Below are 26280 nucleotides of genomic sequence, written 5' to 3' on the forward strand. Positions count from 1 at the left end.
AACCATGTGTTACTTTTACATACCTTTTCTTTTTGCTGCAAATATTGAATCATTGTATATGTGTAAAATCAATCACCAAAAATGTGTGATTCTAATGCCAAAATGATCATAAAACATGCAATCTTTAGGATTATGAAAGATAACCATTTTCTCAAATCTAGGTTTCCATTATTGTGTGTAAATGAATAATCTTTTAATGTCTTTCATGACTTCAACTAACTAAATCTATTCAACCCTAGATCCTGCCTTTTCATTTATGCTATATTGTTGTCATGTAAATTTATTATTTCATGAAGTTAATGTATATTTTAACTATATTCAATCCATGGAGCACATTTTAAAAAAAAAAATTAAGGAGATTTATAATCAATAGTTCATAAGGCATAACACTTGTTAAAGGTTCTGCAAATGAGGTTTCAAGAAAAATGTGCTTAATCTTGGAGGGAACTCTATGGTTAAGCACACTTGAGCTAGAATAGTACTAGGATGGCAAACATTTAGTAGGTATTAGGATCACTTAGATGCAATAACTGCTAACTATTCCATTCATTCTCACGAAAGATAATTTCTTGTGAAACATTGTTGAATGATTTTGACTCCATACCTACCAAATGAATCATGATAGCAATAATATGATTTGATGTGTTTTCGATAATACCTCCTACTTATCAATTAGGTGAAATTAAGGGGCTTATTAATGAATGGTTCCTAAGGCACAACACTTGTTGAAGGTATTGCACATGGCGTCCCACAAAAGTGGGATTAACCTTGGCGGAAAATCCTTGGTTAACTACACTTGAGCTAGAATCAATAAGTTTCATTCATTCTCATTAGAGATGAACTCTTGTGAACCATTGTTGTTGAAACATAGGTAAATGTGTTTGAACAAAAAATTACATAGTTAAATCTTGATAGCAATATCACAATTTGAATTCCTATAGAAAATATATCACTAATTCATTATTTTTCTTTTCCCATACTTTTCTTCTATCATTACACTCAAAAAAACACAAAAAATAAAATTAACTTTCCACACCTCTTACCCATAACCATTGCACACATGAAGTGTGATTGCAAGTTGGTTGTACAAAAAATACATGCGCTAGTCTTCCCTTCTATCAATTTCCTATCTTATCTATGAATGAGGCAAAATGGATAAGTTAGGACCCTTAGAATATGGTTAACTTTATTTATTTATTTTTAATAAAATATACCTACCGCTTATATTAATTAAAAAATATGAAATTTATCGTTGACCTTATTTTTCAATCAGTCAGACTAAAAGTGCGCCAAGATATTCGCGCCACTAACATGCTAATGAACAGTGTTGAGGATTTTTTATTTTGATGCGATACAGGAAAATAAAGAAATATGATCATATTTGAGAGAAATAGTATTCTTCACCATAATGGGCTGTAAATAATAAAAAGGAAAATCAGGATTAGATAGCCAGACCCATTAAATCTCCTAAACTTTATATAAGGTGATTGGAGAAGCACAGCAATCTTCAGCATAGATTGAAGATGGTGAAGATACATGGGCTTCCATTCTCCACTTGCACAACCAGAGTTCTGACATGCTGCCATGAAAAGGAGATCGAGTTTGAGCTCATCCCTGTTAATCTCACGGTAGGAGCCCAAAAACAGAAACCTCATCTGGATCTCAATGTAAGTTGTTTTTGCCCCAAAAAGGGTTTATATCTGCTTCCAAAAGCATTCAGTATAAGGTGTACGAATCTTTAATAATTATGGAGATAACATTTTTTTCTGACACTTCATCAATTTGCTCTTTTGATCCATTCAGCCCTTTGGACAGATCCCTGCACTTCAAGATGGAGACCTGACATTATTTGGTGAGGATGTTTGCAATTTTGATTTTTGCTGGTTGCCCCTGATTTTCTTGGACTACCTTTTTGGGTTTAATGATATTGTGAAGAGTAAAATTTAGGACCGGCTATTGTACTTGTGAGATCTATGGCTCAGTTTTTGTGACTAAGGATTTCGGTAAATTTTTCTTTAGAGTCAAGCATCCACTCATTTCTCGAGCTTTAACTTGTTGATTGCTCAGAGTTTGATTTATTTTCGGTTGCTTCTTCAGAGGGCCAATCTTTTTTATATGAAAGAAGTTAATGCTGCATGGGTAGACAATTAGGAGTTTAGAATGGTTTTCTTTGTACATATAATTTGGAATCAATTGTTTCTGGACTTGACTGCGAGATCTTTTGATTTTTTTTCAATAAATTTCATACAGCATACGGTCTGAAATGTGAAAGTTGAAAACTGACAAAATAAATCCGAAAACACTTCATTTTAATGGTATCTCCTCCTCGGTAACTCAAATCAACTGAACAAATATTAGGATGAAGCTAAATTTACTCTGTGCTGTGAAACTTTTGAAATTTTTCTTTTCTTGCTTTCTTTCTGATGATAGATTATACAATTTCATCTTACATGTGAAAAATGAAAAATAAATCCAAAAACAATTCTCAACATATAGTGTGACACAAATTTATTGAACAAGTATCAGCATAAAGCTAAATATACTCTGTTTTTATAATCCATGGTAGCTGCTATCACTTGGTTCTCCCATAAAGAGTCATTCCTAAGTTTCTAAGCGTTTTATATAAAAAATAAACAGGAACAGATTACTGTTCTACTTTAAATATCTCTTATCATTTATCATCTGTTTCAAGAGAAAAATCCCTAAAACGTTTAACCGCTGCAGTGACTGTTTAAGCCACCTCCATAGGATTGTCAAATTGATCCAAATTGCTAAAATGAGAGTACAAATTAACTGGGCCTCCTTCAATTGATTCAGATCCCATAGTTCGAAGGTAAACCTTAGAGTCTTGCTTCTTAGAATTATCTTTCGAGCAGTGACCGTTTAAATCCCCTCCATGTTTTGGGATTTGCCAATTTGATCAAAATGGATATATAACAGTGTACCAACTAATTAGACCTCCTTCAATCAATGCAAATACCATAAATCAAAGGAATTCCTTAAACCTCCTACAATCAATTCAATTCCCATTAATCAAAAGGAATTCCTCAGAATATACATGTAAATATATGATTCCATTGAATTCCTTAGAAGTGTTGCCTCTTAAAATTACTTGTACAACTTACAAATTTGCATCAGAGCTTAAATGTCACTGTAGCTAATCTGTCAAAGCATTTTTCTTCTTTTAAAACTTATCCATTCAAAGTTGCCTTGAGAAATTAGTCATGGCTATGAAATTTAAACCTTAAAAAGATTACTCCTAAGCATTCATTTTGCATGGAGCAGAGTCCAGGGCAATCACAAGGTATCTGAGCAAGAGGCAGCAAGGAAAGGGCAGTGATCTGTTGGGAGGTACATTGGCAGAGCAGGCCATGGTGGATGTGTGGTGTGAGGTGGAGGCACAGCAATACAATCCCCCTTGCACTGTTGTTGTGCAGCAGCTTGTCAAAATTCCAAGGAGTGGAGGAAAAACAGATGAGGAGGTATTGAAGATAAACTTGGAGAAGCTGAACAAAGTGTTGGATGTGTATGAAGAGAGGCTGGCTAAACACAACTACTTGGCAGGAGATTTCTTCAGCTTGGCGGATCTTCACCATCTGCCATTTACCAACCATTTAGTGCACGCTGCAGGAAAGGCGGAACTCATAACCGGCAGACCACATGTGAGTGCTTGGTGGGAAAGGATTTCTACTCGACCTTCCTGGCAAAGGGTCTCACAAAACATGAAGAGATAGACATCTTTTGTTCGTTTTTTCAGTGAGGTTTGAATGCTGATATCTCTTAATAGCATCAGACTGTTATGTTGTTCGAGAATAAAATTTAGTATGAATCCTAAAATTATAATAAGAGTCTCCTAAAAGTGGGTGGAAAAATATTGATTTCAGTTAGATTTAGATGCAAGTTTTTGGGTCAATATGTGTGTTTTCCAAATGAAGTTTTGGATTGGATCTAATGGTATATTTGCTAGGAGCATGTAGCTCATATGATTTTTTTAAGATTTGGGTTGTATTTAATAAAATATTATAACAAATTTGTTAGACTCTATGTAATATATGTAAATGCAAGTTTTTAAGTTTAACTTGTGTATGTTTTTTAATTAATGTTATGTTCATTATAAATTAATGTTACTGTTATTCTTGTTAAAAATATTGAGTGGGAAGAATAGATATTAGTGGTGGTAAAGAACTTTTGAAACTAGTCAACAACATACTTTTTAATTTTTAAAATTAAAATTAAAAGTAAGGTTAGATATAGATATAGAGGTCTACAGTTACAAAAATTTAAAAAACAAATGTGAGGAGGTGGTGTCTTAATAATGTTTTCAATTATAGCTATGTTGAAAATTATTTATTGTCAAGTAAAGTTTGGAAAAGGTGAATAAGATTGTGGGCATGTTTTTAAGAGGTGACCTTATAGCTTCTAAAGTAAAATTTGGGAATGCTGAACAATATAGTGGTCTTGATGTTGTTTGAGAGGTGAAATCATAGTTTGTGAAGTAAAATTTGAAAAAGGTAAATAAGATTGTGGTGATGATGGTATTTGAGAGATGAAATCATACTCTTCAAAGTAAAAATTAGAAAGGTGAATAAGATTGTGGTTGTAATGTTTTTGTTATTAAAGCAGTCAAAGCAAGGGGGTTGGCCCTTAAGAACAAAATGATGGGAAACCCACTAACAACAAACAACCATCTATATATTAACCAACAAAATTACAACCCCAACATGTAATATTTAAAACTCATCCCCACAAAACCTACTTAACCAATTAAAGTACTTATCTAACTTAACACTAATAATGTTCATAGCAATATCCATCGTTAAGACTATAATATGAAGATCAATCCTAAAGCTACTAGCAGAGTTTTTAAAACCAAATAAGACAATAGAGTGATAGCCACTTTCACAGTTGGGTTATTGGGTTATGTTAGTAGATCCACAACACAAGAGACAAAACATTGTAAACAAAAGGTCTAATTTTTTGCCATATCCATCCCCAGCTTTGAAAGGAGAATCCTTGTCCAATCATCCGCCAGAAAATTCATAGAGCTTCTTGGAGTCTCCTCCTAGGTTCACATCCTTCTTTTCCTACTGAAGAATTTGTAGCATAGGTGTTGCACGTGCATAAACAACATATCTGTCACAATGCTAATTAAGGGATGAAATATAGTTTGTAAAGTGAAATTTGAATAATGTGAACAATATTGTGACCAAGATGTTGTTTGGGAGATCAAAATATAGTGGGGTGGGTGCAAGAAGTTGAGTCCCACTTCTAGCCAAAAAGTGGAAGTGTTTTTCCTATTTTTCAAATTTCCCATCACTTAATGTCTCAAATTTGAGGCAGGCACATCAAGATCAAATCTCAGAAAACTTGACTAATAGAAAATGTAGTGCTTGAAGTCTAGTTTTCAAATATGTAATTTGTTGGAATACCCACATGATAGAAATTGCATTTTGGCAGGCATGTTCAATAACCACTTTTTCAAAATGTTTGTTTCAGGATCATACCACACATGTAAGACCACCCTTTTTTGGAGCAAAAAAATGAATTTTTGTAATTTCTTTTGGGAAAACACACCAAAGATTGATGAGAGTATTTTTCCTTATTTTTTTATTGAATTTTTTTTTCATAAATTTTTATTTGACCATATAGTGAATATTGAAAACCTCTAGTGTATGACCACCATAATTTGATGAGAACTTTACTTTTTTTCAAAAAAAATTTTAATATTGAAGTACATTCTATGGAGATTGATGACATATAATTCATTTTTCAAAAAACATAAAATCAAAAAGTTATTAAAATTTTAGTTAACCATACTATTTGAAGTTTAGGTACCAATTTGGCTTGATAAATATTGTAAAAATAATAAAATAAGTCATATTACTATACAATTTATATTTTTAGAAACTAGACAAATAGTACTATAATGGGTTTTTGTTTCGTCAAAAAATTCATTTGTAAAGTCCTCTAAAAAATTATGAGGCAAAAATTTCATGTTCTTGTGCCTTTGCCAAATTTTCTAGAACAAGCACAGGCTTGGTCCTACCAAGCCAAAACACATTGCAACCCATGGCATGTGAAATTCAAATTTTAAGAAATGAGAACACATTTCAAAATGGGTACATGTTTCTAAAAGTAGGTAAAAATAAGCTTTCAAGTGCCAAAAAATATTTTTTTGAATTTTTAGAAATAGATACCGTTTAGAAATGGGTACCTATTTTGAATTAATGAGGGCATGTTTTGAAATTAGCAGGTATAAACAGGTAACCATTTTTTGAATTTAGGATCAGACACCCGATCCTAAAGCGAGTACCAATTTTTTAATAAATGGGTACCCGTTTCTAGCAACAACAATTTTTCCTCAAGGACTTCCAGAGTTTTGGTACTCAACTTATTGCATTTACCCAATGTGCTAAGTAAAATTTGGAAAAGATGGATAAGCTTGTGGTCATGGTGATGTTGTTGGAAAGATAAAATCATAGTTACAAATCTATTTAGCGTATGTGAATTCTGTGGGTGCTAAAATTGTATTATTCTAAGCATAATAATAAGATGCGGTAGAATGAGTTTTGGACTACTAAGTCTATTGAGGGAACCCACATATTTGATAGAAGCATGTATTGGTATGCATGCATATCAAAATTGAAACTAGTTAAATAAAATAATAATAATCAATCACAACACATAGTAATAATTAATCTTGGCTTCGACCTCTTATCGATCATTTTTTTTAAGGTAATAGCCTACAACACAATAGTAAATATTGAGCCTCTTATGTGGGAGGTCTTGGGTTCAAGTCTACTCAAGTTTAATAAATAATAATAATAAAAATAATTAATCAAAATACATAATAATAATTAACCTTGGCTTCGACCTCTTCCTGTTCCAAAAAAAAATAGTTATATAAGGACAATGAAAGTCTTCTAGAATTCGATTCATTTGGAATGAATGTCTCCTTCCAACTTATGAAATCAAATTATAAATGAAATTGACGATAGTTTATTTTCTTAGATTGTGAAATTAAAGGGAAAAAAGCATAAAATTATGACTAAAATTTAAAATTATAATATAATATGAAATAATAATGTAAAGATAGATAATGTGTATTAATTTTTTTTACTTGCATATATGTAGTCCATATAGATGAAAGATGTAATGAAAAACATCCTATGCATTTTTTCCAATTACCTCAATAGGATTAAAATATGCCTTACATAAATGTCCACATGGCCCAGTTGTCCATAGGATTTTAATATTGCATTGTAAACATATATCTATTTGAAAGAAGAGAAGTACAATGATGACCAATGTGATATATTCATTGGGGAAAACTCATATTAGATGGAATGTCTTCTTTATATACGTTTTCTTCATATCTTTTTATAGAGATGCTTGTACTATAACAAAATTAAAAAAATGAAAGTAAATAATTTTGTTTTTAAAATTAGAGGTATTATATACTATGTAAATGTAAATGTATGTAAAGGATTCGTATATAAACTATATATACTTGGAGTTAGAGGAGTGTAAAGAAATAATATATTTCCTAACAAGACAATTTTAAATGTATATACAATTGAAATGAATGATTACTCTAAAAATAATTAAATAAATAGAAAATAATTAAGAAGCATAAAAGTAAATCCTTCAATTTGAAAATTTGTAGATAATGTGAAACTCACTCAATGATGAATACTAATGGGTGTTTCATGTGTTCATTGTTTATTGTACTACTTTGATGAATACTAATGGGTGTTTCATGTGCTCATTGTTTATTGTACTACTTTAATGATTATCTTAGGCTCATGTTATGAATGTTCAAAAAGTCATTTTCTTTGTTAATGGTATTAAGGTAGATGCATTATTTAGGGGAATAACATACAAAGTCATTCTTGGGTGTTGGAAAGTACCCAAAATTTCACAAAATTTGCTATATTACTCACTAGTCATTTGTTGACAACTCTAAGGCATATGTACCCATGATAACAAAAATAACTGTGATTAAAAAGATATTAGATGAATATGCCAAATTCTTGAGATGGTTAATAAATAACATAAGTATCTTATGTCTATTTATTTAGCAAAAAATGATTAACACAAGTTACATTGTGGCTTTGCATTTTGTCATTGAATAACAACAGGTAGCACGTACCCTAGCACTCTCATGTTTGAGCGACTAGTAGGAGTGATCTTGTGGGTGTAAAGGATAGATAAATACAAAATCAAAAATAGAACATGGAAGGAGCGATGGCTAATACATGCAAAATGAGTAACCATGATCAAGTGTACCATCACAATTGTTATAATATATGTTGTCTTGCCTTGACATTGAAGGAAGAAATGGAACTCAATTTAATACAATGCAATTTTTGTGAAGGATCAAATGAAGTAAAGAAAATACCACTCATTGCATGAGAAAAAGTTAAGGATGACATAAAATTGGGAGGACATATCAAACATGCAAAAATTGAACATAGCATTGGGGCAAAACTAAGGTAGAAAGTACACAAAAGATAAATGCACAATGGAATAGAATTATTAAGGAAAAGTAAAATTAGTCAAAAAATTATTTGGACAACAATCTCAAATGAATACTAACAAAGCCAACCCCCTTAATAGATCACAACAATGGAACTTCATGATGAAGTGCCACCCAATTATAATAAAGTATCTAGATTGGAGGATCAATAATGAGAGGCATGATCCATGGAATGGTTTTGCAACCTTGCTCGACATGAAAGATAGAATGCACACAATGATGATTGATGATTGCTTATGGAGACAAAGTGAACAATTTTATCTATAATTACATATAATGGGGATAAAAGAATATAATACAATATTTCAATATGCTCCTTGAACATACATGCAAAATTCTAATGAGGGAGCTCTCATGAATGAATTTTCTCTTTGAAAAAAGAGAGCTCCCATGGTGCTAAGATAGATTAGGAAAATATACAATCAAGATAAGTAATAAGATATAGAAAAGGGAAATTGCAACTAGGTTGAAAGACTTAATGTTGGTGTTCAAATATTTGTTTCCAATGCAGGAGAACTTACATGGTTGTCTCTCTACAATTAGATTCACGTTGGAGATAGGCTACAAGAACTAGGCTTCTTAGGACCAAACTAATGCTCGGTGTAGAGCTAATGAAGAACTGATGGATCCTCTCTTGTTATTATATGAAATGGACCAAGAATGTTAGAAAATATTTTGCAAAAAAACTAGACAGGCAAGGTCCCCAAATAAATGACATATCATCATTATTCCATAGTTGGTGGAATTGTAGAGAGGATCTTCATTGGCGAGACTATGGCTAGAAAAATTTAAAATGATCATATGAAATCTTTCGAAGTACTAGAACACTCATAGATTCAAAGAAAACATCACATTTATTGAGACTATAATAAATCAAGTCAAAGTAGGCATTTGCATGTGCCATAACAAAAAAAGTTTATACAAGGCCAAAATGATGCATCTTTTTGTGGAATAATAACATATCTCTAACCTTTAATCACTTCTCAAAACCCTCTCATCCTCTCGCTAAGGCAAAGACTTAGACATATCTAAGTAAAGGTTGGCAAAATGGTCATTTCCCCTCGAGAAAGACTAAATCTAAATGTTTATTATGTCTTGAGGTGCAATCTTAGGGATTTTAGAGTAGTTTTCATCATCAATAATGATACAAGGAACTTGTGGTGGGATAAGCTATCAATGTACCTCAAAAGTCCAATAATGAATTCACCATCTAAAAAATCCAACAATGAAATTAAAGGGCCTTGAAACACTTGTAAATGAAAGATAATGATCACGATAATGCTTAACATGCAACTTTGATAAATATCATTTAAGAAGGTACCAAACTATCCAGTTTGGTGGAGATATTCAAAGGCTTCTATGGAAAGAAAATGAGGAGGTATGTCTACTAATTGCAACTTTGTTCTTAATAGACCCTTCTTGACATATGATAAAATTGAATGATTGTGAGCCATGTCTAGTGGTTTTTTAATAATTTCCTTTTATTTCTTTAATCTAATCGAACCTCATTAGATATTCAAATAGAAATTCTTTCACGTATCTTTATCTTATAAATATTTATGATATGATCTTTACCCTCTCTCTTCAACCTCTATCTCTCCCTCTTTATGTCCAAATTGCATGTGGCTCTTCCTCTCACCCTCTTACAAACATAACAAGAGCCTCTTGATAATTAAAAATAATTAACTAAAGATATTATTTTGGTTATGATTGGATTCTTATAAATGGATGTGTGTTTAATTTAAAGCTATCATTTCTCCATTAAGACCGTTTGTTGTGCCAAAAGATTTGGCCGCCTAACATCTTTCATCTTTCCCAATCATCATCACGCGGAGCACGAGTTTCCCACCTTCCTCATGAAGCTGAAGGTCCACCGCAAAGAAATGTGATAATTTCTGAGAGAAACAGTCTTTTTCACCATAATAGGCATTGTAAATGTCTCGATGTTTTTCAACTACTCTTAATTACCCTGTTTTACAGATAGTAAGGAAAATCAGGATTAGATAGCCACACCCATTAAACCTCCTAGACTCTATATAATGTGATCCGAGAAGGACTAAAATCTTCAGCGTAGATTCAAGATGGTGAAGATCCATGGCCTTCCTTTCTCCACTTGCACAACCAGAGTGATGGCATGCTGCCAAGAAAAGGAGGTCGAGTTTGAGCTCATCCCTGTTAATCTCATGGCGGGAGCCCACAAACAGAAACCCCATCTGGATCTCAATGTAAGTTGTTTTTTCCCCTAAAAAGGGTTTATACCTGATTCCAAAAGCATTTAGTATAAGGTGTACGAATCTTAAAATTTTATGGAGATGACATTTTTTTTCTGACACTTCATTTATTTGTTCTTTTGATCCGTGCAGCCCTTTGGACAGATCCCTGCACTTGAAGATGGAGACCTAACATTATTCGGTAAGGATGTTTGCAGTTTTGATTTCTTGCTGGTTGTTACTGATTTTCTTGGACCACCCGTTTGGTTTTATGAAATTGTGAAGAGTAAAATTTATGAAGCCGCTATTGTATTTGTGAGATCTCTGGCTCACTTTTTGTGATTAGGGTTTTTGGCAATTCTTCTTTATAATCAAGCTTTCAGTTATTTCTCGAGCCGTAACTTGTTGATTTCTCATAGTTTGATTTATTTTCAATGGCTTCTTCAGAGTAAAAGTCTTCGACTAGGGCCACTCTTTTTATGAAAGAGGCTTTAATGCTGCTTGGGTAGACAATTAGGAATTAGACTGGTTTTCTTTGTAAATATGATTTAGAATGAACTGTTCTGGAATTGACTGCGAGATCTTTTGTTTTTTATCAAACTTCATAAAGAATATGATCTGAAATCTGAAAGTTGAAAACTGACAAAATAAATCTGAAAACACTTCATTTTAATGGTTTCTCCTCCTCGATGACTCAAATCAATTGAACAAGTATTAGGGTGAAGCTATACATACTCTGTTTTATCAAACTTTTGTAATTTCTCCTCTCGTGTTTTCTGATGATAGATTAGAGATATTGATCTGAAATATGAAAGTTGAAAACTGACAAAATAAATTCGAAAACACTTCATTTTAATAGTATATCCTCTTTGACGGCTCAAATCAATTGAATAAGTATTAGAGTGAGGCTAAACATATTCTGTTTCAGAATTTGTTTTAATCTCTCCTCTTTTTGTTTTTCTCTGATGATAGAATTTGATTTGAAATGTGAATTGGAAACTGAAAAATAAATCTAAAAACAATTTTTATATATAGTGTAACTCAAACTGAAAAAGTATTAGAGTAAGGCTAAACATACTCTGTTTTTATAATCCATGGTAACGGCTGTAACTTGGTTTGCTCATCTCTGATGATAGGATTTGATTTGAAATGTGAATTGAAAACTGAAAAATAAATCTAAAAACAATTTTTATATATAGTATAACTCAAACTGAAAAATATCAGGGTAAGGCTAAACATACTCTGTTTTTATGATCTATGGTAACGGCTGTAACTTGGTTCGCTCATAAAGAGTCATTCCTAATTTTCTAAGCAGATTATATAAAATCAGGAACAGTTGACTGTTCTACTGAAAATATCTCTTAGATTATCATCAAGAAAAAAACCCAAAAAACTTTAGCCTCTGCAGTCCCCTTCATGGGGTTGTCAATTTCATCAAAATGGCTAAAATGAGAGTGTACCAACTAATTAGGTCTTATTCCTCGATCCATTTAAATCCTATAGTTCAAAGGTAGACCTTGAAATCTTGCTTCTTAATATCACCTCTACAGTTAAGAAATTATCGTTAGAGCCTAAATCTTGGAAAAAAAAATCCTTAAATCCATTTACTTCTGTAGTAACTGTTACTCCCCTTCATATTTTGGGATTTGCCAATTTTGTCAAAATGCCTATAGAATAGCGTACCAAGTTAGGCCTCCTTCAATCAATCAAAATCCTATAAACCAAAGGACTTCCTCAGGCTTCCTCCAATCAATTCAAATTCTATAAATGAAAGGAATTCCTTAGAGTCTTGCTTCTTCTACAATTTACAAATTTGCATTAGAGCTTAAATCTGACTCTAACTTAAGCGCTTTTCTTCTTTTAAGACTTATCCATTCAAAGTTGCCTTAAGTAATTATAGTCGAGTAAAGTCATATGGCTATGAAATTTTAACCTTTAAGATTCCTCCTAACTGTTCATTTTGCATGTAACAGAGTCCAGGGCAATCACAAGGTATTTGAGCAAGAAGCAGCAAGGAAAGGGTACAGAGCTGTTGGGAGGTACATTGGCAGAGCAGGCCATGGTGGATGTGTGGAGTGAGGTGGAGGCACAGCAATACAATCCCCCTTGCAGTGCTGTTGTGCAGCAGATCGTCATAATTCCAATGAGAGGAGGAAAGACAGATGAGGAGGTAGTGAAGACCAACATGGAGAAGCTGAACAAAGTGTTGGATGTGTATGAAGAGAGGCTGGCTAAACACAACTACTTGGCAGGAGATTTCTTCAGCTTGGCAGATCTACACCATCTGCCATATACTCATTATTTAGTGAACGCTGCAGGAAAGGCAGAACTCATAGCCAGCAGACCCCATGTTAGTGCTTGGTGGGAGCGAATCTCTACTCGGCCTTCTTGGCAAAAGGTCTCACAAAACATGAAGAAATAGATTGGACGGCTTAAACATCACACACTAAGGTTTGATTTCTAGACTAAAAGTGTTAAATGTTGATATCTCTTAATAGCATGAGACTATGAGACTATTATGTTTTTTAGAAATAAATATTACTATGACTTCTTAGTTTATAAATACATGTTTCTTTTAAAATGGGTGGAGAAATATTGATTTGAGTTGCAAGTTTTTGCTTTGATCTGTGTTTTTTTTCCAAATGAAGTTTTGGATTGCATCTCATGTGTACCTCACTGAATTTTTAAAATTTCATAAAGTTTAGGGGTTGCATTTAATAATATATTGTTAGGAATTTGTTAGTCTACAAAGTCCATGCAAGTGCAAGTTTTATGTTTAAATTGTCTATGTTTTTCATTAATATTTCACGATCAAATTGAGTGATCCATCATCAATTCAACTATAGACTTGACTTATTTTATAGATATATAAATCTTAATTTTTAGTTAAAAAATATAAATTGATGTGGATGATTTAACATTTTTTCTTACTTAAATAGACAACCAAAAAAATCTCATATCTTACTTTAAAATTCTATCAAGGAGGAGGATAGAGGCAATAAACACATAGAACTTTAAAAACACATTAAATTTTTTATAAATAATATACAAAAGTAGCATGCATGCACTATAATTTTACACATTAATTATTGATAGTTGGTGTTACATTCCTTCATTGAGGCTTTATGTCATGTCACAACTACACATGTAAAATGGTTTGTTAATTTTCTTACAAAAGTCTCCTTTAAAAATGTTGTAATTATAAATCAATGATCTTATTTGAGGAAGAAAATGGTATAAGGTTAATCGAATCATTATTATTTAGATTTAATATATTTTTTTAATCTATAAATATTAATTAGAAGGATTCAAATTTTTATCATTTCGTAAGAGGATTTACTTTTCTATCAAATTTGCATCTAACACAATTCTTATATTAAAGTTGAGCTCAAAGTACTTGCCACTTGCACCTTATAAAGTTGTTAAAGTTCATCATCTGAATTGAAATCAAATTGAATTGAGAGGTTTGAGAAAACAATGTCAAAGACTATCCAAACTCAAAAATTCAACAACTTCCATCTTCATACACCTTGTTGTTATCTCCTAGAAGTAATCTACAATAAGAGTCAAAGCGTATAGTGAATGAATATGTAAGTTCAACGAAGGGGAATGAAATTAACTAGCAAGTCTTAACACCAATATCAAAGATCTTTATCTCTAAAAAGACCAACATCTTGTTGATAATACTCAAGTAAATATTTGTTGCCAAAATGATATTTTTATTTAGATAGAAGACATTTTTGTGTTAGATCATATCTTTGATTGGGGGGTTGCATCTACTCCTCCATACAACATACATTTAGAAGACATAGAAGACATATTTGGCCTATAGAAAGAAGCAAAATCTCAAACTTCAAAGGAATCTCTTGCTACTAAGGTTTTGAAAATCAGATGGCAGATTAAACATAAAGAAGAAAAAGAAAAAGGAAATGTATCTTATGATTGAACAATTGCAAGAGTAAAATCAATAGTTAAAAGTGGAGTTACAAGAATAAATCTCAATAAACAACAAAACAAAAAGAAGAATAAGACAAGAGTGAAAAAGGAATTGGAAAAGATGATGAAAATTCGCGCTCCTCTTAAGAATTTGAACAAATAATGGATGAGATGAAGTCAACTTGGCTTTAGGAGATCATTGCCACTGCTCAAAATTTGTTTGTAAAGAAATAGTAGGTTTTGTATTTGCATAGGGACATGCAAATTCCTTAAGCTAGGGAGAAACAATGGGGTTAAAATGTGCCTAAATTTGTGATTGTTTTTGGCTCCTTTAAGATCTATTTTGTTATCTTTCCTAGTCATCATGTCATTGATTAGTATAAGAAAATAAAGAATGTTTATTAAATTAAAGGGACTTAAAATATGCCTTCTTTAACATTAACCATAGAGATATTGATAACACTTTGATTCAAGAATGGAAATCTTTTGGGATTAAAGAATACAATGGAAAGTGATAAGGAATTTAAGTCTTTTCCTAATTATGCATAGTAGTCTAATTTTTTTTTTAAGATTGCAACTTTTATTGCCAAATCAAGAATGTAATAGACTTTATTTTATTTTAGTTTAAGGCCTACAAGCAAAATGGTATAGTATTATGTTTTGGTTTGTTAGAGGATTGTAACTAAACTAAAACTATTAATGGTCTTGGTTTATTTGTCATAAGTCATAGAAAATAAACTATAATATCTCCTAAGCAATGTATCTTTGTGTGGGTGTGTGCATGCTTGCTATGATGTATGCAAGACATATATCTGAGTTCTTGTGTACTTGCATACACTAATAGATGGCAAGTTACTCTAAACAAATGACTTTATTAACATTCTTCTTAATTTATTAATCAATCTTTATTATTTAAAAAAATTGTGTCTTTATACTATATTCTAAATTCAAATTCAACATTTCTCCTTAATTTTTTAATAAGTGATTTTAATTAATTACTTTACTTATCTAATGTCTAATCAATTATTCACCTATGTTATAATTAAATAATTATTGTTATTTAATTATACTCTACCTAATTATAATTAAGTAAACTATATTATTTAATTAATATTCCTTATCTTATTATTACATTTATGTAATAATCAAATCAAATCTCCACTCATAACTAAATATTGGACTCAAGTTAATAAATAAGACATTATTTATTTATTATTCCCACATGTGTGAGTAAATAGATTATTTTATTTATTTAGTCGTGTTTATTCTTCCAAAAAGCTAACTCACATTGACTTTTAGTTCATTCTTCAATTACAATTATGACTATTCAATTGACGTTGTTAATTCCTCCCTCAATATTTAGTGAAGTCTTCAATCAAACCAGTCTTCTAATCTATTTATTCAAACTTCTAATCAATTAAATCAGTTAACTTGTTCATGAATTCTATTATCTCACCAATCAATTTCACTGGCTAATCAATCAAATCACTTATCTATTTAATTTATTCTCTTAACAGATAATTCTAAATTGAATTGATGGAGCAATCAATCATGTTAACATGGCAATCAATTGAGTTGAACTCTTACTCACTTTGAGTTCACTCTTCAATCATGTCCAATCATCCCATCAATCATGAATTCTTGATTGAAAATGCTTGAAAATCTTATTAATATAGAGTTCTATCTTTCATTTTGGTAACAATTTGTGCTTTGAATTCTTATGCTGGTACATTCTTGAGCTCAATTATGAGAGCCCACATTGCATGGGAAGGAGAACACCAATGAAGGATTTCATATGGTTTGCATTATCCGTTTGGATTTGGTTTCATTGAGTTTGAATGATTGTTCTTATTGTTTATTTTGCATCCTTTATTTATTTATTGAGAATCCTAATTGCTCTAGTATTGTCTCTCTGTGGTTGAGATTCTATGTGTTATTGCAAGTTTCTACTGATTCTTTTTATCTTATTACAATACTAAATTACTAGTGAAGTGGAATTAGATTTTACAAGGGATAATCAATTTCATCAAACTCACCTTACAAATCTGAGAAGTTCCCACTCTTGGGGACACTTGGTGAGACTGTGTGTACATTGTATCTACAACTTCATTACTTCCAGTATTATTTAAACTAAGCTATTCTGTAGTTAAAAATGTATTTCTTATATTGCACCATGAGAAGGTAGCTAAGTAATATTTTTGTTCATAGATTCCTTGATTGGTATGATCAATTTCTAACATTGTATGGTGAGAAGTTCAATCACATTACATTCTAGCTATTAGTGAGCACACACTGTTTGTCATTTCATTTAAATTGTGATCAAAATCTATATTTTCCCCCTAGTTTTATGTGGTTTTCCTTCTTGTAGCAAGGAAGCTTATGCTCTTGTTGTATTCATATTACATTACAAAGTCTAATGTTCTTGTTGCACTCCTATTATATAGAAGATCCCGAACTTCATATTGTACAACAAAAACAAAGGTAAGTTCTGAATTAGATCTATTTAGATAACTTTTTCACTAAATCCCCACTTAGCTCATTATCTTCATCCCTAGGTAAAAAGCTGCACTATCTATCATTAGTCAATGACCTAAAATTGACAAATCTAAGTGGAGATCACATAATGCCAATCTAATTCAAACACACATAATCTATGTCCTAATTCTAAACCACAATACTAACCAAAAAGTATGATGCTAGGGTCATCCACATCATTCTTCCTTTTGAGTGATAGTCCATTTGTCAATATGGTGATGATCACTTTAATATCCCTACCTAATTACATGATGTGTAATATGGAAACATTATTTATCCCTCTTGATGCTTCTTATAGAAAAGAATCTTCTTGTTTGTATATCTCAATGCAACTTATATACAAGATCACCAATCATAAGTCAATGTATCCGATCAACACCAAGATAAAGGAAATGTATTACAACATATAGGCCAGGACCTAAATCCAAAAGAACATCCTCAAATAGATACATCATGACATGGAAAAATAAAAGAGTTTTGGCCATGAATATAAAAAGATAGAACAATGCACAAATTAACATCACATGTCTTGAATCTTCTTCACAAGCTAAATTTGACCATTAGAATAGGAAAACAAATATAGGATTGGACCAATCTTAAGACAACTTTATCCAAAAATGATGAAATAATCCACAGAGCTAGACATAGGATCTTTAAGATGCCTAGACCATGCCATAGGGATCAGATAAGATAACAAGCCAATTATGATGATTGATACCTAAAATAAGATTTCCAATGACCTAATGATGCTCTTACATCAATATGTATATGGAGATTATAAAAATGTGTGTGAAACTGAGATATTATAGGTAGAAGCATGTGAAACATGCCACACATGATGATAGAACCTATGTATACAAATGATAATTAAATGTATCAAATAATTAAAAGTGTACACTCATAATTTAGGACCCATATACAAAACTAAAATTGTTCAAGGACTTATATTTGTTAAATTATTACTTACATGCATGGAAACATCCCATAGTACATGAGAGGACTAACACACACTAAAGTAGGTGCTAATTAATCATAAATTGTACAAACTTGTAATTTAAGATGCTAGAAGATCTTTACCTATAAGTATGTTGATCATTAGAGAAATGGAAGCATCAATGATATTGGAAAACTTGTGTAGTCTGATTAGAAGTTGTTAATGTGTGTGTGTGAACTGTTGATGATTTTTAGTGTGTGAATATTTTTATAGATTAAATACGATTCAAATCAACTCTACCATTTCAAAATACTCATTCTTATATTTATTATAGATTCATAGTACACATTTTATGACTCTGTATTATAATTTTATATTACACAATTTCATTTCTTATACTCCTTTAATGAATTTACTCTATTAATTTTTAATAAATTAACTTTATATAATACAAAATATAAACTTAAAATGTATAATTTATTTTTAATTTTAAAATGTTTAAAAAATAATCTTCTTTATTTTATTTTTTAAATGTCTCTTACAAAATTCTATATATATATTTTTTAAAAACATCATAATTAAATTGTGAGAAAACATAAATAATTTCGATTAGGAGTAAAGATAAAATAGTTAAATCTAAGTGTTCCGCCAAACATTTAGAATTTATTATTATTAGTTTGTCCTTTATTTGATTGGCTACCAATTTTTTAATTGTAAAAAAATTAAAAACCCCCACAAAAATGTATCAATGGTGCAATTACCTATATAATATATGAAAGTTCATTATTAAGTTTTCCAGAGAATGAACTTGTTACATTTTCTCAATAGTTGTCACCATTTGAAAGCGATATGTAGTGAAGGTTAAATTATTACATCTATTTTAACCGTAATCTACAAATGTCAGAACAATTGTTCATCAAATGAAAATATAAAAAAAATACTACTATTAAGAATTTTGGCCATTTTCTTCACACCATTATCTGGTAATGGTAATGAATTTGCAGTCAAAGTTTTTGTCTCTCACAAACTATTATACAGTGGATTTAAATGAGCCATTACGAAGTAATTTTGAAGCTTGGTTATGTATGCAAGTTGTTCTATAGTATAAACATTGAATGTTTTATATGTAAATAGAGATATGTATTTTCTTTTACTATATTTGTGGGTACAAATATATTGTAAACGTTTTTTAATATCCAGTAGTTGCATTCATAGATGATTAAGTGTGTTTTTTTGGCCAAAACGGAAATTTTGGTTTCCATATGAATGTAAACCTAGCTCTTTTGCTTGAAATGAATTAGTACATTGTTGTAATATTTATATTTATTTGTTCAAGATTAAAAAAAATACATTTTACAACAATTCTTGGTCTATTAAAGGAAGATTGGCCATAGGGTTAATGCATCCAGTAAGAGCAAAATATGTAAAAATGTTATCAATTATTGTTTCTTCTTCTTGGCAGGTAGCTCCATGTTAAAGAGTTCAACAACGAAGCCCTTACCATCCTAGAGACCATAATTTGAATTGCAATAATCAAGGAATCCAAAAGCTATTCGAAAGAGGGGCCAATGGCTTGTGATATATATAATTTCTTTAATGAAAAAAATCAAGTAGTTATCCCTATATATTGTGCAAAGATTTTAACATTGGGGTCTCTGACTAATAAGCTAGTTTGTTTTAAATTCAGACCTACACATCTGACTGATAAGCTAGTTTATTTTAAATTTAGACCTACACATCTCATAGTATATTTCATTTTTCAGAGAGAATGTGCTCAGAATTTTTTTGTAGTACGGGCCAAACTTTTGTATAACCCTAATACCCATCTATACAGAGAAATGTAGAAGCGCTTACCCTACAGCTTAGCTTTAGACAAAAAATCCCTATGCACAATGCAACATGAGTATTTTCCTCTGAAGTTCAATAAAAGTCATATAGGACCATGAGAAGATTTCTAAGAGCCTCATAATTTAGTAATTTTGTGTATTTTTTTTGGAAAATATGGGACAAACTATTAGAAGTTTGTCTCACAAATAGTTTAAAATCTTACTTCTCAAGCAATGAAAAAACATAGGAATTTTATTTTTAAAAAAATTGATTGCAAACAACTTGACCGACTGCCATGGCGGAAAGGAAAAAATAGAATGTAGAAACACATACAGTAAACCCTATGCACTCTTACTCATTTCTTTGTTATCCTTGCCTTACAATACCAACTTTATAGAAAATATGTCTTTGAAGCCCTGGCCGGATGACATCACAATATTTTTTTTATCGATGTTGCTATGTCTATAGTGTCTTTCTGTGGTATCAGAGCATTTCAGTGGTCTTTTTTTATTACATATACATATATGAACAGGAATCCGTGGTAAATGAACAGGTACCCGTGGTAAATGAGGATGCTATGGAAACTTCGCTGCCAAAAAAAATCTATTATTATTTTAGGAGCACTGCCATAAGAGCACCACCTTTCAATTTCTTGATTTTTCTATTTATGAAAATACACATAAAGTCAATGAGCCCTTGGTCTACTGGTAAAGTTGAATGGCTCACAAAGAGCCCACCAAGGATCAAGACTTGCTGAGTGCAAGGCTCCGACACCATAAGGGATGAGGCTGGGATCGTGCCTTGAGTGATTTTGATGACGTGGATGCCCCTCAGTCTTTAGCTCTAAGTCGAAGATGTTTTAGGCACGTGTGGGCCCGTACCAATTTTCTAAATCTTCAAGTGGTGGCCTTCGCTGGTTGGTAGCTCACAGGCCTTGTGCCTCGCTGGTCTGAACCCTCCATTAAAAAAAAAAATAGATAAACCCCCAAAAAATTACTCACCGACCAATCAGAAAATCAAAATTAGTGTTTCATAATTATTTTTTAAAAACGAACCTTATAGACTTTGTAATGTGACATTCATTTTTTGTGATAAAAGTTAATACAAATACAACAAAGGGTCTATCAGAAACATTAGTTCCGTGCCTTATATAAGACAAGGACTAATAAGTTTTCCCACATATATAACCTTAGCTTCCTCTTCTTAAATTAGAAAGCCACTCAACCTATCAAATGCATGTGCTCTAATATTCATGTTCTTGATCATAGCTTCCTTCAACTCCTCTAAAATCATGCAATAGAGTAGAATGTTCCTTCAATCACCTCGATGTAACAAAAACACAAAATGACTTGAACTTAATGAAGGTCTACAAACATATGACGCCTCCACACTGGGAATATGGTGATTTGACCTTATTTGGAACACAAAGGGAAAGAAGGATTTTCATTATGTTCTAATTCAATTTCAAAATGAAATCATATCTTTTGAGAAACATGGAAATGTGCATTCGGATTTGAAACGATAAGATATTAACAACTACCCGCATTTTCCCTCTTTTCCAAAGAAATGAAAGATGCGTGTGAAAAAGTAAACTCACGATTAGTGAGAGGCTGGCTTGAAAACTGTGTGAATTCTAGAAAATGATTGTTATCTATATAAGGCGATTGAAGAAGCAGGGTAATCTTCAAGTTGGAAACAAAAATGGTGAAGATTTATGGTCTTCCTCTGTCGACATGCACAGCCAGGGTGTTGGCATGCTGCCATGAAAAGGAGCTCGAGTATGAACTCATCCCTGTTAATCTCATGGCAGGCGCCCACAAACAGAAACCTCATCTGGATCTCCATGTAACTTGTTTTTGTGCCCTTAAATGTTTATATGTGTGGTTCCAGTTGTGTTTATTATAAGGCGCATGGATCAAGAGATTTTTTTGTTTACCTTGTGTATGAATCTTAAAAACTTATTTAAGGATGAACCTTTTTCCTACACTGGTTTCATTTGTTCATTTGATCTGTGCAGCCCTTTGGACAGATCCCTGCACTTCAAGATGGAGACCTAACATTATTCGGTGAGGATGTTTGCAGTTTTGATTTCTTGCATTTGGTTTAATGAAAGTTCTAAGAGTAAACTGTAGAACCACCTATTGTATTTGTGAGATATCTGTTTCGGAACTATGGAAAGTTTTTGTGACTAGTCTTTTGATAAGCATTATAATACTATCTATTTCCCAATGCACGCTGTTATCCTTCAGACAAAATGTATTTTAAGTTGATATCAATGATAAATAGCAGAAAACATTACAAAATCTGAGAAAAAATTGCTGCGGTTTCGGAGATCTGAATTGTTTTTTTGAAAATTTTGACTATTGAATACATTTTGTCAAGAGAATAGCTGACACTTCTCAATGGATGGTTTCTTTACAATTTGATTTAGGAAAAGATCGAGTAGTTAGACATGTTTCAATTCTTGCTTGTGATTGTATTGTTGATTTGATATCTAATAATTTTAGTAATGTAGTACTATGGTTGTGACTTTAGAGTTGTTGGCGCTGATAGAATGAGTATTCATAATTGTGTGAAATATATCCTTTAGATTAAAAAGAATCAAATCATCTACTGAATGATTTTTGTAATGTTTTATCCTTTGTAGTTTTCTAGTAATTTCTCGTATTTGTTTATTAGTATGTGAGTATGACTCATGTTATATTATTTTCTTTGTGCAGAGTTGAAGGTATTTTTAAAATCATGTTTATCTAATTGAAACCCTACAATAACTCTGATATACCTTGTCAATAACTCTAATACACCTTGTGAAAGCCAGATGGACAAACTAAACTAAAATGAAAAAATACTCAATGTGCTGTGGCACTAATATCTTTCAACCTCAAATATTGTTGCATACAAATCCAAATCCTTTCTTTTACCTGATGCCAAAATGCCATTTTTCGATAATCTTTGTATCTGTTAATTTTTTCATGAATAGTATCTTCCAAGGTTGCAGCCTTTAATTTTGACAAATATTTTGTCAACAATTGGCTACCAACGATTTTCTCTTTTCTCAAGATCCACTGATAGTCTTGCCTCATCTGTCACAAATGTCAATGACATGATTCACTAATAACTTTGATCAAATTCATCTCTTCTTACAACTACCCCTTGATAGCTTCATCTGTCACAAATGGTGATAGGGTTTTCCAAATAACCTTGTTCTACAAAATAAAAATCTCTTTGCTATTACAATTGGTGACAAACAAATTCCTTTCTTATTCAGCTATCCCTTGATTAGCTGTTTCTATCAAAAATGGTGACAAGATTCTCCCAATTAATCTGGCTTTGATTCCTTTGTCACAAATGGTGATAGGATTTTCTTACCCTAGCTCTGATACCACTTGTAGAAACCCACAATAACTCTGATACACCTTGTCAATAACTCTAATACACCTTGTGAAAGGTAGATGGACAAACTAAGCAAAAATGAAAATATACTCAATGTCTTGCGGCAGTAATATGTTTCATTAACCATTTTGTCTAAATTAGCCGACATAGGACAAATAGACTTTTCTAGAACTACCTAAATATAAATAAATTTTAGAACTTTACCTAACCCTATTCGGTAATCCAGGAATTTCTAGAATACTCTATTTTGCTTTTACATTTTATTTGAGGGGGAAATTACACATTCCAACAAAAGTCATTAAATTTCACATCAGCATTCTTATGTAATACATATTTGTCTTTATTGTTTTATTTTCTTTATGACATTCAATAAAAAGAATGTTAATGTAGAATCATATTTGAAGATATGAACCTAAAATCTTAATTACAAACAGAAGACGACTGTGAAATAAGCTTTTGTAAAAAATTCATTGTTATTTGAAACTGTCACATCTTCAAAAATAAGATGTACTACGAGATCATCCCTCCTAATTTAACAATTTGTTTAGTAGCAAGATCATCCACTAGAATCATTTTTGCTCAAATTTGAAAGAAATCGTAATGTTGTTTGGATAGGGATTTAGCATGATATCTTCTTCTGAGATTCCTTACAACTCATTGATTTCCTTGAAACAGAGTCCAGAGCAATCACAAGATATGTGAGCAAGAAGCAGCAAGGAAAGGGCAGCGATCTGTTGGGAAGTACACTGGCAGAGCAAGCCATGGTGGATGTGTGGTGTGAGGTGGAGGCACATCAGTTCAGTGTACCAAGCTCTGCAACTGTGGTGCAGTGTGTCATAATTCCAATGAGAGGAGGAAAGACAGATGAGGAGGTAGTGAAGACCAACATGGAGAAGCTGAACAAAGTGTTGGATGTGTATGAAGAGAGGCTGGCTAAACACAACTACTTGGCAGGAGATTTCTTCAGCTTGGCAGATCTTCATCATCTGCCATATATTCATTACTTGGTGCATGTTGCAGGAAAGGGAGAGATCATAAGCAGCAGGCCAAATGTGAATGCATGGTGGCAAAGAATCTCTGCCCGACCTGCCTGGCAGAAAGTGACACAGATCATGAAGTGATAAATACGAGTTTCTTCTACCTTTGAAAACTATTCTGTTCTACCGAAAATAGGAACTATAATAATCATACAGGAAATAGGAACTATAATAATAATAATCATAACTAGCACTTGCATGCTTCTGTGGATGATTGTTGGTGATATGAGATTTGATTTTCACCCAGTAAATATAGATCTTTTTAAAGTAAAAAATAAAAAAGTAAAATTTAGAGATTAGCAAACACAGATATGAATTTGAGATTTGATCTTCATCCAGTAAATATAGATCTTTTTTAAGTAAATCCTAAAAAAGTAAAATTTAGATATTAGCAAACACAGATATGAATTTTAGAATATTTTAGAATATATGAATATTGATTCGGAAACATATTTAAGGAGTTTGTGATTTTTACAAATATTACTAATTTATGCCTATCTTTTATTCACATTTTCTTTTTATAATGTTTTTAACAAGATAACTATTATTTTAAAATAATTACTCAATCTAAGAAATATATATAGATTGTAATTAAATTTATTTTAATATATAACTTATTATTATTTTGATAAATAACTAAATAATGTTATGAAATTAGAATAATCTATCTTCTACCAAGATTGGATAGATTTTAAACTATAAATACGTTAGATTAGAAATAAATTTGTATCATATTATTTTATTCCAATGTTATGCATTGACTCTCAAATCGGGGATTGTCCTGTTTTAAATTTCCAAATGTAAAAGAGGTGTATATATAGAATAAAACTCTAAATGGGAAAAGGTTGAGCTATTCTTTGGACTTTGAGATTTGGATAGATATCATCATGTGATTTTTTACTGATTACTTAAAAAAAATTACTAGTTACTTTTTTAGAAAAATGAACCAGTAAAATATCTTCTAACTATGTAATCAAGCTTCACATTTTGTTCAAAAGACATTTCTTTCTAGAAAGATTTATGTATAGTTTGAGCTAGCTTACACCTCTATGTCTATCATTCACGCATAAGAGATAAGTTAGCCAAGATTCATATTAATTATGTGATGTGATTGATTTTTTACCGTTGTGTTGTATTCTAAGATAAGTTAATGCATGCCATTTATATTAAATTACATTAAAGAGTAATCTGAATCGAATCATTTGTATGTATTAAAAAAAAATCATAATTTTGATGTTTCATATAATAAAATTACTCAGTGTCCATCATTTATATCAATTTAGTGAAATATTCATATTTAGAAAATGAACAAAATTATAATATAATAATAAATAAATTAGAATATATAAAATGTAATTACCATTAATTTTCAAAGCTTTTACAATAGTTTATATTAATCAAAGCAATATTTATAACTTTATTCTCGAATTTCCCTTTTCTCAAATTTGATAGAAATTCTTATTGTCAAAACTAATTCTTTTCGTCTGAACTTTCCCTCTGTTAGCTCCACTTGTCACATTGCATTTACTATGGGAGTTTTTAAGGCTAGGATATAATGGCTCTGGCCAGCGGTGAACCAGTTGTTTCTGGTGTTCATACTGCAGCTTCGGTCTGCCATGGCGCCTCCACAGACCAAACATTTGCGCAAGTTTGTCCCGAAGGTTTTTCACGAGGTAATCCTAACATTATCCTTCCTTTGCAAGAATTTGACGCTGCATGTGACTGGTTAGAACAACACACCTTGATAGGTTATTTTGTGGGTAGGACTCCCCCTAAAGCTATGCTCTGAGAATGGGTTAACAAGAGCTGGACTCCTCATGGAGTTTGCCTTGACGCTGTGCAAAACCTTACCAAAGATTTTTTTTTTTT

The 26280-nt window shown here is 31.5% G+C and overlaps 3 protein-coding genes across 4 annotated transcripts; all 3 read left to right on the forward strand.

Annotated features, from left to right (window-relative positions):
* Positions 1-1371: 1371 nt before the first annotated feature.
* LOC149536724 (glutathione S-transferase F13-like) lies at positions 1372-4078 on the forward strand. Its single transcript, XM_089806449.1, has 3 exons — positions 1372-1667; positions 1804-1852; positions 3286-4078. The coding sequence occupies exons 1-3, from the start codon at positions 1524-1526 to the stop codon at positions 3732-3734; spliced, it is 642 nt and encodes a 213-aa protein (XP_089662575.1). The 5' UTR covers positions 1372-1523; the 3' UTR covers positions 3735-4078.
* Positions 4079-10606: 6528 nt separating this feature from the next.
* On the forward strand, positions 10607-19777 carry LOC149536725 (glutathione S-transferase F13-like). 2 transcript variants are annotated; one of them, XM_089807792.1, is made up of 4 exons: positions 10607-10764; positions 10903-10951; positions 12723-13200; positions 19617-19777. In XM_089807792.1, the coding sequence occupies exons 1-3, from the start codon at positions 10621-10623 to the stop codon at positions 13169-13171; spliced, it is 642 nt and encodes a 213-aa protein (XP_089663918.1). In that variant the 5' UTR covers positions 10607-10620; the 3' UTR covers positions 13172-13200; positions 19617-19777. The 2 variants fall into 2 exon arrangements, with proteins under 2 accessions (XP_089663918.1, XP_089663917.1); XM_089807791.1 differs by lacking the exon at positions 19617-19777 and having other exon boundaries at positions 12723-13312.
* A 1890-nt stretch (positions 19778-21667) lies between these two features.
* LOC149536726 (glutathione S-transferase F13-like) lies at positions 21668-24662 on the forward strand. The gene is made up of 3 exons (XM_089807793.1): positions 21668-21826; positions 21999-22047; positions 24050-24662. The coding sequence occupies exons 1-3, from the start codon at positions 21683-21685 to the stop codon at positions 24493-24495; spliced, it is 639 nt and encodes a 212-aa protein (XP_089663919.1). The 5' UTR covers positions 21668-21682; the 3' UTR covers positions 24496-24662.
* Positions 24663-26280: the final 1618 nt, after the last annotated feature.

Source organism: Cupressus sempervirens, chromosome 10 (assembly GCF_028749045.1).
Source record: "Cupressus sempervirens isolate cs-2001-9-10 chromosome 10, ASM2874904v1, whole genome shotgun sequence".
Classification (NCBI taxonomy): Eukaryota; Viridiplantae; Streptophyta; class Pinopsida; order Cupressales; family Cupressaceae; genus Cupressus; species Cupressus sempervirens.